This window comes from Pundamilia nyererei, unplaced genomic scaffold, assembly GCF_000239375.1.
Source record: "Pundamilia nyererei isolate P.nyererei 1_Seehausen unplaced genomic scaffold, PunNye1.0 scaffold00165, whole genome shotgun sequence".
Taxonomy (NCBI): domain Eukaryota; kingdom Metazoa; phylum Chordata; class Actinopteri; order Cichliformes; family Cichlidae; genus Pundamilia; species Pundamilia nyererei.
Genome location: NW_005187566.1, coordinates 1,218,564 through 1,230,279, shown reverse-complemented (window position 1 = coordinate 1,230,279; position 11,716 = coordinate 1,218,564). Strand labels below are relative to the sequence as shown.

The 11,716-nt window shown below is 38.5% G+C and overlaps 2 protein-coding genes across 3 annotated transcripts in view; both read left to right on the top strand.

Annotated features, from left to right (window-relative positions):
* The first annotated feature begins 2,328 nt into the window (after nucleotides 1–2,328).
* Nucleotides 2,329–5,742, top strand: ndufaf4 (NADH:ubiquinone oxidoreductase complex assembly factor 4). Its single transcript, XM_005745742.2, has 3 exons — nucleotides 2,329–2,574; nucleotides 2,698–2,792; nucleotides 4,154–5,742. Exons 1-3 carry the CDS (start codon nucleotides 2,439–2,441, stop codon nucleotides 4,454–4,456), a joined length of 534 nt encoding a protein of 177 aa, XP_005745799.1. The 5' UTR covers nucleotides 2,329–2,438; the 3' UTR covers nucleotides 4,457–5,742.
* Nucleotides 5,743–7,318: 1,576 nt separating this feature from the next.
* The window catches only part of gpr63 (G protein-coupled receptor 63), a 9,914-nt gene continuing 5,516 nt past the window's right edge, over nucleotides 7,319–11,716 (top strand). Inside the window, exon 1 of one of the 2 annotated variants that reach the window (XM_005745741.2) lies at nucleotides 7,319–7,732. The gene's annotated coding sequence lies outside the window, so the exon portion shown is untranslated. Of the gene's footprint in view, nucleotides 7,809–11,716 lie in introns of both variants that reach the window. The other variant, XM_005745740.2, reaches the window with a different exon arrangement.

Genomic DNA, 11,716 nt, shown 5'->3' with positions numbered 1-11,716 from the left:
GCTGTGGAATCAAATGCTGATCAACACTTCAGTGTGTTACATCACTTATTTTTTCATGTACTGTTGGCTGACAGGGTTGTAATTTGGTGTAACATTAGAGTTTGGCCCAGTGAAGTGACCATACACAGTGCTAAGTTCTCAACTAACACATCATAGCTTAGCTAGCAAAGCTGTATTTATAAACTATACAGATGTAATGCACAGACACATTCATCTGATAATTATTGTTAGGTAACAGACTTCTTGGACCATCTCTAGCACACAATGCACAATATTATTTGTCAGATAGTCCTATTAAAAGTTTATTTTCCAAAAGATACTAAAAGTACAAACAGTCTGTGTGGTCTAATTCAGGGATGCTAGTTAGTAGAGGTGTGGACTAACATGTCAATAAAGCAGCCACACCCCTAACCTTGAGCCTTTCCTGAAAATATACAGTTGCTATGAAAGGAGAAATTAACCACAAAGGCCAAAACGGATGTTTTCTATCAGGCTGTGAAATGTTTGTGTGTTTAAAAATGGGTGGTTGACTTTCTTTTTTGGACATTAGAGGAACTGCTGTTTTTTGGCACCTTGTTTGCGTTATTGTTCAGCTCCAGATGAACACATGTGGAATGACCCCGGCACCCCCTGAAATATGCCTGTTCTGCCTCATTCGTAGTCTCCACAATGCCATTCCATTGCACACATCATGAGCGGAGCTTGTCTCTAAACACTGTAGCAGAAAGTGGTGGAGGAGGAAATATTTGGAGTTGTCACATTATCTGCTGAGTCCACACGGACAACAATGATAAGCAGTCTTCAGCAGCTCTCATATTCCAGCTGCACTGTTTTGTTGTTGTTTTGGAATAAAACCTACCTCACGTTGTCTCTTGTCAAGACAGTAGCTGATGTAACTGAAATATCACTGGCTGGCCTTTTATTGACTTCCATCAGCTCCCAGTTTGGGAGCTGATTCCTCCACTCCTCACAAAAATACTGTGAGCTGTTTCTTTATGATTGAGTAGATAATTACCTCCAGATGTGTTCCCAGCATCTTGCCTTACATGAAGACCGGCTTCTGTTGACCTGTTTAAATGCTTATTTATTTCCTTTACTTCAATAACAAATAAAGCCTCCCTGTGCCAGGCCTGACGGGTCAGTTCAGTTCATGTTTGAAAAACATGTCTGATGAGCTTGAACCTCAAAAAGAGGCCAGCCATATAACCCCACTTAGAATGTGATAGAGTATTAAATGCTGCCCTCTGCTGGACATTTTAGGGTTATAACTGATCTATACAAAGTGATCAATGACACCATAAGCTCAGGCTGTCTGAAGCTTTTTTCTTACTAAATCTCCTAGATCCTTTCTTGGGTTTACTCTGCTGTGTATATAAAGATGGATAGTTTTGGGAATTAAATAGTGGAAAAGAAAAGTGTCTGGAAACAGAAGATTCTTTCATGGCCATATGGAAAACCACCCTTGGATCTCGACCTCAATAAACACTGTCCTAGTGAGTTTATTGTTTTGAATTTTAATGAGTACAAAGTGAGATAAGTTTATCTTATTGGATAAAACAAAGTTTAGGACACCCCAACTGGTCGCAGCAGATGGCCGCCCCTCCCTGAGCCTGGTTCTGCCGGAGGTTTCTTCCTGTTAAAAGGGAGTTTTTCCTTCCCACTGTTGCCAAAGTGCTTGCTCATAGGGGGTCATATGATTGTTGGGTTTTTCTCTGTATCTATGAAGCGCCTTGAGGCGACTTATGTTGTGATTTGGCGCTATATAAATAAAATTGAATTGAATTGAATATGGCCTTGCATCTTCAGTAGGGCTCCTTGGAGACATAGTTGGCTTCTCACCTTAATTGTTAAGTATGTTTTGTAACAAACAAACATACACATACACTTACTTTACTTACGCTGTGTCCTTTGTATTTAGATTTTCTCCTATTTATTTTTCTTTCTCTTCTTTCTTCTCTCTGTCACTCTCCTTTCTTCTGTTTTACACTGACTGTTAAACAGCACAAATGGTAATGTGAACAATTCTTTTTTTAAATAATACAATAACTCTTAAAAGGAGCCTATAAAGAGTTTATCACGTGGCAAAGCAAGTGTGTTTGACACAACAGTGCATTCAGATCACGATTCTTCTTGTTAAAACTGGCAGTCAGGTTTTTACAACCAAACAAAATGATATGTTTTATTAAAAACATTCAATTAAATTATGAGACTAATTATTTATTTCTTAATTTATTGAGTTAACTAAGACCTGTATCCAGCATCCTTACGTTTGGCAATTGAAAAAAAGACACGGAGAACAATAAACTCATCCAACCACATGGTGTCGCTGCTGCTTCCTCTGCGCTTTTCACATTTCCGCCTGTAAAAAGAACCTTCTCGCTCGCCGTCGGCAGTTTGAAACAACTTTATTCATAGCGGGCTTTGACAATTTGTTAAACATGGGTGCACGGGTTACGCGTGTGTTCAGGAATTACAACTTGGAAAACCGAGTGCACCGAGAACTTTCCAAGGACAAGCCGCGAGCGGCGCCCCGGCACTCGGTTAAGCTTCCACCGACAGCCTCCAGCCCGCAGGGTAAGTGAGTGAGTGCTAGCTGGCTTGTGTAACAGTTAACCCGGGGTCATGGTAGGCTCACCGTTCATCCGTGTGTCCTCAGAAAGCTCGGGGACGATTCTCACGTCGGTTTGTGTTTTTCAGAAGTGGATTCGTTGAACCAGAATAACGCGCCGCTGCTGGACCACCTCAGGTCCGTGTACGTGGAGTCCAGAGATCCAGCACCGGCTGCAGCAGAGGTCAGACTGACACTGCCTGAGTGTTTGAATGCTGTTACATCAGCTCTGCTCAATCATTCATTGTTTGTCAGTGTTTTTGCTCTGTTTGGGTCATTCAGACGTTTACAGGTCGAATCTTTGCAAAGTTGAGACATTCATGTATTCTGTGTTATGAAGAATAAAGAAAGACATTATTGATTAACACTGGCTGTTAAAAGGGAACTATCATTATCATCGCCAGCTACATATGTTTCATGCTTGGACTCTGCTTTGCATGAACACAGTTCAAAAATAGTCTTTGCTCTGTTCAGCTGCTGTCTGGAAACAAGCTGCCTAATCTCCTGCTGCTCCCTTTAAGACTGTTTTCTTCTAATTGGCTGGTCCTCGTAAACAATAGGTCGAGCTTTTGTGCTCACAAGTAAAAAAAAAAAAAGTTTTTTAAATTGTTTTAGAATTATCCATCAAAGTCTTTGTAATCAGGTGACAGAAATTTAAAAACCTAATCAACACTCATCAAACAAACCATGTTGATGGTAGTAAGCCACCAGTGATAAATCACCTGCAGCTCCCATGATTCTAGGCCTGGCTGTGTTGTAATGAATCAGTTTTATTCTCAGTTTTTAATTTTTAATTTGAAAAAGAAGAGTTGAATCCTCTGTAGCTCTGCCAGACCAATTTATACCACCATGGCTGTCCATAGCTGGATGATGGCAGGAGTACAGCTGTGACTGTGCTTCTATTTCTTAATCAGAATAGTCAAATATTCATGTGCATCCACATTACTTGAATTTGACCTTTTATCTGTTTATAGCTGTTCATATCTCATCCATATGTGGTCCAGAGGACAAGACATTTCAAAGGGAACAACTGAATATGTAGATTCATGTTAGGCATGCACTAATCCAGTTTTGTCCAGTTATGTTAAAGTTCCAATAAGAGTGTTAAAATAATAAGCTTAATATTGCTGACGCTGAGACTGGAAGTCATTTTTTTCATATTTAAGATAGCATCAGACGGTACATATTCTTTCCTGACTCTGTAAAATAAAATCTAACTAATGCATGCATCTAAGAGTATAAATGATGGACTCAGTATCTGTTAGATTAATAATTTAAAAAATCTGTTAGCATTATTTGTTACATTTATGATTGCAAATGTAATTAGGTTACCTTTATGCCACAAATTATCATAAAGGTAAGGTGGACGTCCTTGCTGTGTTGCGATAGGGGACTTTTTGAACTTGTGAATGACAGATTGGCTAATTTCCTAACTTCAAACCTGACTTTCCTGTGTGGGATTTGCATGTGCACTGGCCAAAAGTTTTTAAATGTTGATTTTTGTTATTCATAATAGTTATTCTTCACTGCTTGTTCTTCCCTCAGGTATCGAAGGACGTGACGGCGGGGAGAGAACAGCGACGACTTCTTAAGTTCAGTGTCCCAGCATCTCCGTTGGGCCTGGTGGAGCTCACAGATGTTCCCATTGGTAAACTGACCATTGCCGAAGCTCTGAAGGCTGTGGGCAGCCACCAGCATCAGCCTCAGACGTGGAGTCCCGAAAAGATCGCACAAGAGTATTCTCTGGACTTGAAAGAAACAAAAGCTCTTTTAGATTTCTTTGTCCCCTTCAAGGTTGAGATCATACCACCCAAGACTAAAAAGACCAAGCAGATAAAGGCTTCGTAGGACTAGAGTCTCTGACATCTCTGTGGAAAATGACAGCGTATTTAATTTATTTATGCTTTTCAGTGTTTGTCACTGCAAGAATGAGCTGATTGAAAGCTTGGATATTACATATTGCTGACATGGAGATGAGATCATAGGAAATTTCATGGGACCTACTGCGAGATACAAAACACCCCTACAATAAACATGAGAATAATTCTAGATATTTAATCTTCTTTGCAATCCTATTGGTTAGTTATCTGATGAAAATAAAACAATCTAAAACTGGGTGATGTCATTATGCAGGTGGATACATCAAAAGGAGTCATTCAGCTCATTCAGTTTGGAAAGCATATTTACTAGATTTTCTTCATAGAGTGACATTCAGATGGACAGGCTCATATTTGAGTTATATGAGAGTCAGGATGTGATTAGCCTAGTTTAGCATAAAGACAGTAAGCAAATGGAAAAGGCTAGCACAGTTAGCGCTGGGATTCCCATAACTTGCATAACTATAAGTCCCCTGGGCATCTCAGTCAGGAAACCTGATCCAAAGATACAATTAGCAGGAGGAACTTCTCTAATTAGCATCTCTTCCTGTGACCTGGGGGGTGCACCAAAAACCCAGCTTGACGTAACCAAGCTTGCCTGACAAAAGCCTTGGCAAAACCAAGAACTTTAGGGATAAATGCTGTTTTGTGTGTGGTTATCAGCTTTCTTTGTTAATCCAGTTTTATGTTTTGTTTTTTTTTGTCCTTGTGTCATCATCAGTCAGTATTGAAGTTCATGTGATTACAGTTTTACAGTTACCTGCTTCTGGTGCACAGCTGAACTTGTTAAGGTATATAGAACTCCTCTCCTGGGTAGAAAACACATGTCACTTTTATAGAAAATTAGTAATTCTGTGACATTTTTTAACATCAATACTGAGCGTCATTGAAAACAGACGTTAGCCTTAACAGACCTCGTTAACAAAACTGGGTGTAGCCAACTGTGATGTTGCCAGTTGATAGTAAAGTCATGGTTTGAACCCTTGAATATTTTAGCAAACACCATCTTGATGTTGTCAAATACATATTGAGTGAGGGGTGGATTTGTATGTGAGTCAAACATGAACTAAAGTCTGATGTTCTTACTAAAAAAGTACGGTAACCATAATTTATGAGGAAATAGGTCAAGGGAGCTAAAATGTCTTTTTCTCATATTTTGCTAATCAGATACAGAATTTATTTTTGACTTCAGCTTCCATCTTTTATATATAGTCTGTGGAGGCATTGAACTAAATCGCATATCTAAACGCAGGTCAGTAGTAGATGAAAATACAAAAGATCATAGGTCAGGTTTTATTTTTCAACAATGCAGATCACATGATAAAACGGTGCAAATTTAGTGCTATTATTGTTTTAAGCTAATGGCTAACTCCACCTCTGTACCTCTGCATACAATTCACTATCTGTGGTAATAAATACATATTTCTATTTTAGACCACTTTAAGATTCTACTGTTTAACTTTTGAATTGGGTTCACATAAGGAGTCAAATGTAGCTCTAGTTTGTCCTGTTTCAGAGTTATTATCCAATAATGAAAGCTATAGCCTTGGAATGAAAGTGCAGTTCCTCTAATACTGTCACTTGTAGTAGTTAAAGACCTGTTTGCTGATACTGTGCTTGTATACAGGCTTGTATGATGAGAGTAATTCCACTGTACAAACCACACACAAAAGACAACAAACAGCAGCAGTCTGTTTCTAACTTGTTGAAATGTTCTTTTAAAGATGTCAGACAGTGTCGTGTCTAAAACGTAGCTGTTTATTACTACATATGAACTCACTGACATTTGTTCTGTTGACTTTTTTTTTGACTCCATCCACCCCATCCACCAGTGTCACAGATCTGGATTACTCAGCATTCCAGGTAAGACAGTGATGCTCGGAAATGTTGTTTTGCTGACAAAGGAGATGAGTGTTGTCTAACACGTGGGTCCAAAGTTCTATGGATGGGGCTGTTTTTAATGTAGAATTCATGGAGCCACATCATGGAGTATATTTATGAGTGAAAACAATCCTGTGCCATTTATACCATCTGCTGCATATACGCACAATTTTTCAAATAAAAGGAAAAAAAAATCTTCAAATAATTGAATTTCTTGTACCGTCCAGCCACACTGCACAATATCCTGAAAACACCGTGATTACTTTAGAGCTAATGTACTGTCTTTGTTATCTTTACCACCCACTGCATGCATCCGCACATGCCCCAAAAAGCACTTCCGCTAAAACAAGCCACGCCCCACTTGCACAGTCTATCTTTTATATTGGACGGTGCTCGAAACGGGGCACCTCACTAGGAATATCCACTTTTGTCCATGACATTCTGTGTATGTCAGTTATCAAGGAACGCAAACCTTACCGGAAACTGTGTAGCCTTATCTTCAAAATAATGCAGATAATTGATTTATAAATCAAAAATGCAGAAACAATTTAGCCATACGCCATGAAATTTATTTTTGAGTTAAAGCTTAGCTATTTATTTTTCAACACAATCTTTAAAAAAAACCCTATTCATACACATTTAATTTTTTTAAAGATATGTGACAAAATTTGCAATTACAAATAAAGTGGGACTTTTACAAGAAAAACTTGTTTTTGAAAAATCCTCATCAGATGATTTTTAGCGCGAGGCAGCAAACTGTTTATACCATGCGGAAGGTTGAAGTGGGACAACTGCAACAGCATTTAAGAGCTTTTTAGGTGTACTGTTTATAACATAAACCACATGAAAACAACCAAATCAACTTTACATCCACTCAAAAACACTATTTAAAAAAACACAACTAGTTCTTTATTTTGAAAGGCAATATAGGAAGTAGCGGGTGTCTGCGCCTTCCCGCAGGCAGCAGCCAGTGAGAGTAGTTTAGAACCGTATGAGGAAAATCTGGGCTCCGTACAGTAGACGCTCACATACAGTGACACTGGTACATTTGTCAGTGGAGGATGGGCCGTTCACACCTCACATATGGACGAAGGAAAACAAAGATTCGAGCAGGAAACCTTCCGTTTTCCCGCCGCGGATAAGCAGCTGTTGCTGGAAACAAAGCCGTTCTGACCAAACACAGATTTCACTTTTTTTTTCTTCTGAGGCTTCATTTGTGGAGGTGGTGGCATCACCGGCCGTCGCGCTGTTGCCAATATATATATATATATTTTTAAAAAAAAAAAAAGCTAAAACAGGGTTTTTCTCGGGCACATCAGCAGTTATGTGTCTTTCTCTACACCGACGACCATGAAGATTTTTGGAGGTGAGATGCTCCATTTTCCGGACTGAGCTTCTGTACTTGAGCTGCTCCTGAGCTCTAGCATGGGAGAATGAAGCAGGTAATAATATTAGCGAGTATACTTTAAACCCGACCAGCGGCGGTGTAATAATGACATTCATGTTTTGTGTTAAAACATGAATTAGGCCGTTTGTTCAGAACACCCACTGTTCTCGTCGCTTACAGTAATGTGAAGTGTCTGTTTATTTTCTCGGTCTCTGAGCTTGAGTGGATGGCTCCAAATCACCGAATCCTGTCGAAACAAGCGGTTTCATGCTCTGTGAAACAGCGTTCGGCGAGCTGCTTCGGCCTGGCGTAAATAGCTGTGAGTTGGGGTGGATGAAGGGAAGGCCTGGTCTGTACTAGGCACTAATATTCCATTAAGGTCGTTGTTCATCTGTCTTTGAGGGGTATCTACCGGTGCCAAGTACCAATCCAGTACCAGTGTTCAATAAGCTCCAGTCAGTGCGTGGAAGAGACTGGAAACCATCCAGGGAACATCAGCCTTCACTGAAACATTCTTTTTCTGAGTTTATAAAATAAATGTAGCAAGTAAATGCATACAGCAATCTAATTTTACAGTTTTTTTTAATTAATACATTTTATTTTACAAAAGGCTAACAGTGAAACAAATTAAAGTAGATATTCAGTAGGGGTGGTGGAAAAAATCGATACTGTGTAGTATCGTGATATTTTGTTTGCTAATAATGTATCGATACAGGGACAGCAGAAATCGATATTTTGTTACAAAAAACGTTTTTGTGGACTGGAACTCTGACTTCAGAGCATGTTGATCAGCTCCTTTTTCTGAGCAAGAATCCTGACATTCCTTCACTGTCCAAATGTGTTTAACTTTTTTTTTGGCAGCAATAAACATGACAGTTTACTTATTTTAATTTAAGACATGTTTTATTTTAATTAAGTTTAAAACTTTTTTATTTAATGTAAAATTATATTTTGTTTTAATTAACTTTCAAATTCTTCAGTTGCTGAATGGGCTGCATAGTTTTCATAAATTGCATAGTTCAGAATAGCTATAATTGTACCAGATGGTTGCATTCAGTTAAGTTGGACTAGACTGTAATACAAACCGTTCAGTTTGTCAACAATAAAACTGACTGAAATGAGAGAAAGACTGAGTGCGAGACTTTGATATTAGATAAAATGAATATTGATAAAGTTTACCTTTATGTACAGAATCTGAATATCGCAAAATATTTTTAAAAAATTGCAATAATATCGTATCGTGCGTTAAGTATTGTGATAATATCGTATCGTGCGTTAAGTATTGTGATAATATCGTATCGTGGGATGTATCGTGATTCCCACCTCTAATATTCAGTGTAATTTCAGCTTGGTGTGAGGGTTGTATGGTTAAGCATAAAGTGGTTGAACCAGTTAGTAAAGTTGGAGCAACCATCACCAACCCTGACTTGATAATCTGGCTGTAATGCACGAAAAAGCAGTAAAACTGTTAAACTTGCTGCAACATTTGACTTGTGAGGCAAATATAACGCAACAGTATACTGCTGTCATTTACAGTTGCACTTCTTCCACTCAGTCTGACAGTGAAATTTATACTTTGTTAAAACTAGGTTATAGGTACAGCGTAGCCACAAACCCTTCTGAACCCCTTTGCTGTAACTGATGCTGTAGCCTAACATGCACTGCCCCCAAAATGTAACTACATGATGGATGATGCGGTCTGCAGCGGTTGTGATAGGCTGTTCAGTGGTGTTCATTTCTTCCATGTCTATATTTTGCTACGTTTTCTGCGGCTGCTATTTTTCAAAATGTCTGGAAGAGAAAGGATTAACTCAATCAGTTGACAAGAGGCAGTTAAAACCTATTATTGTTAGGCCAGTATTATGGTCTCCAGTTATGGCAGATGGCCACCCCGGTTCTGCTGGAAGTTTCTTCCTGTTAAAAGGGAGTTTTTCCTTCCCACTGTCGCCAAAGTGCTTGCATCTTGAGGCTATTGTTGTTGTGATTTGGCGCTGTATAAATAAAATTGAATTGAATTGAATATTACTGACTTCAGTTGTGGTCAGAAATTTACATTCACTCATCATGCATTTTTGGGGGGATTTCATGTAATCCTCACAGGTTAAAAAGTATACATACAGTGTCAAATATAATCTTTTAATAGATGGTGCAGTATGTTTTAACTTGACACGGTCTGTTGTTGATTAGCGATCATGATTGACTACTCTTTCGTAATTTATCTGTGACAGCATTCATTGCAGTGACCCACACTCAGAATAATGGGAAAATCAAGTAAACTTAGTGAAGTTCTAAGGAGAATTGTGAATTTATACAAGTTAATAATTCTTAATAGGAACATCATCCCATGTACACATCAAAACTGGTGTTGGAATTGATAAAACCTTTGGAATAGCTTTCCTAACACACCAACCCCAGACCTGTTAAAAATCTGTGGAATAGTTTTAAAAACCCCATGCCAATCAATTAAATTTAACGCTTAATATTCTGCCAAGAAAAGTGGTCAAATATCCATCCAGAATTATGTCAGACTTTTCTTTATGGCTACCAGAAGTGTCCAGTCAATTTGTAACATCCAAAGGGACATTCAACCAAATCTTATATCGTATATTTATACTTTTAGCGCTGTGTGGATGAAAGAAAATCCAAAACAAATGTGAATTTTCTTTTTGTTTTCTTTAATAAGTCATTAAAGATGTATGCACAATGATTCCACCCTGGGAAAAGAACAGCTCAATAAAATAAGTGGATGCTAACGTCTAACTGAAACTGTATTGGCATAGGATTCATTTGACTTCTTGACCCCTAGCTTGCAGTAGGGCTGCTGAGTGTAAAGCGAATTGGCACCTCCAAATCTGAGATCATAGACCCACAAACTCTGTGTAGTGACAACAAGATTGAGGTTGTGGATAATCTTTCTTCACCCTTAAAGATAAGGTGAGGAGCGCGATTATTTGGAAAGAGCTTGAAGTAGAGCTCTTACTCTTCATCTACATCAAAAGGAGCCTGTTGATGTGGTTTGAACATTTGACAAGGATACCTCCCAGACACCATCTATATAGGGTGTTTCATGTCCCACCAGTAGGACTACCTGGTGAAGATCCAAGACACACTAGAGAGATTATATCTCTTGGCTGGCTTGGGAATGCGTTAAAGTCTCCCAGAATAAACTGAATGGAAGAAGCAGCTGGGTAGATGTAAATCTGGGCATCTTTGCTTAGACTTGAATCTGGATGGATGAACGAAACTCATCTTTTTTTATATCAGATAAATGAACATTTTAAAAAGTAAAGAGATTGGAACAACCTTCAACACCATTCAGCCTTGTTGCTGGTGTTCCAAATGCATTTTTTAAGAAAACCAGAAACAATAAACGGCTGCTCTAGGTATAGTCAGGCAGTGCATAAATGTGTAATTAAAATAACTACACATAGTAAATCATAGGGAAATGTGTTTTTTCACCGATATATCAGAACATCCCATTTTTTAGATCGCCAGAAATCGGTATTAGCATTGCTAACTAATGCTAAATAAACACGAGCAAAACCAACCAAATCTTTATTCTTCCAGAACATTTGAATGCAGACAATAAGGACACTCGGATAAGATAAGATAAGATAAAACTTTATTAATCCCTCAGGTGGGTTCCTCTGGGAAATTCGGTTTCCAAAAGCACAGCACCGACAGAAGTTACAGTTACAGAATATTATATATATACAGTGTTGGGAAGGTTACTTTTAAAATGTATTCCATTACAGAATACAGAATACATGCCCCAAAATGTATTCTGTTACGTTACTCAATGACAGTAACGTATTCTGAATACTTTGGATTACTTAATATATTATCATGCTTTTTACAACAACGTGAATGTACTATTGCTGTGTGATTTATTACTATTACTGAAGGTCCGCGACTCCGAACTGTAGTAAAGGGACCTCTGACTAAAACGGCGGGGTCCCTGTC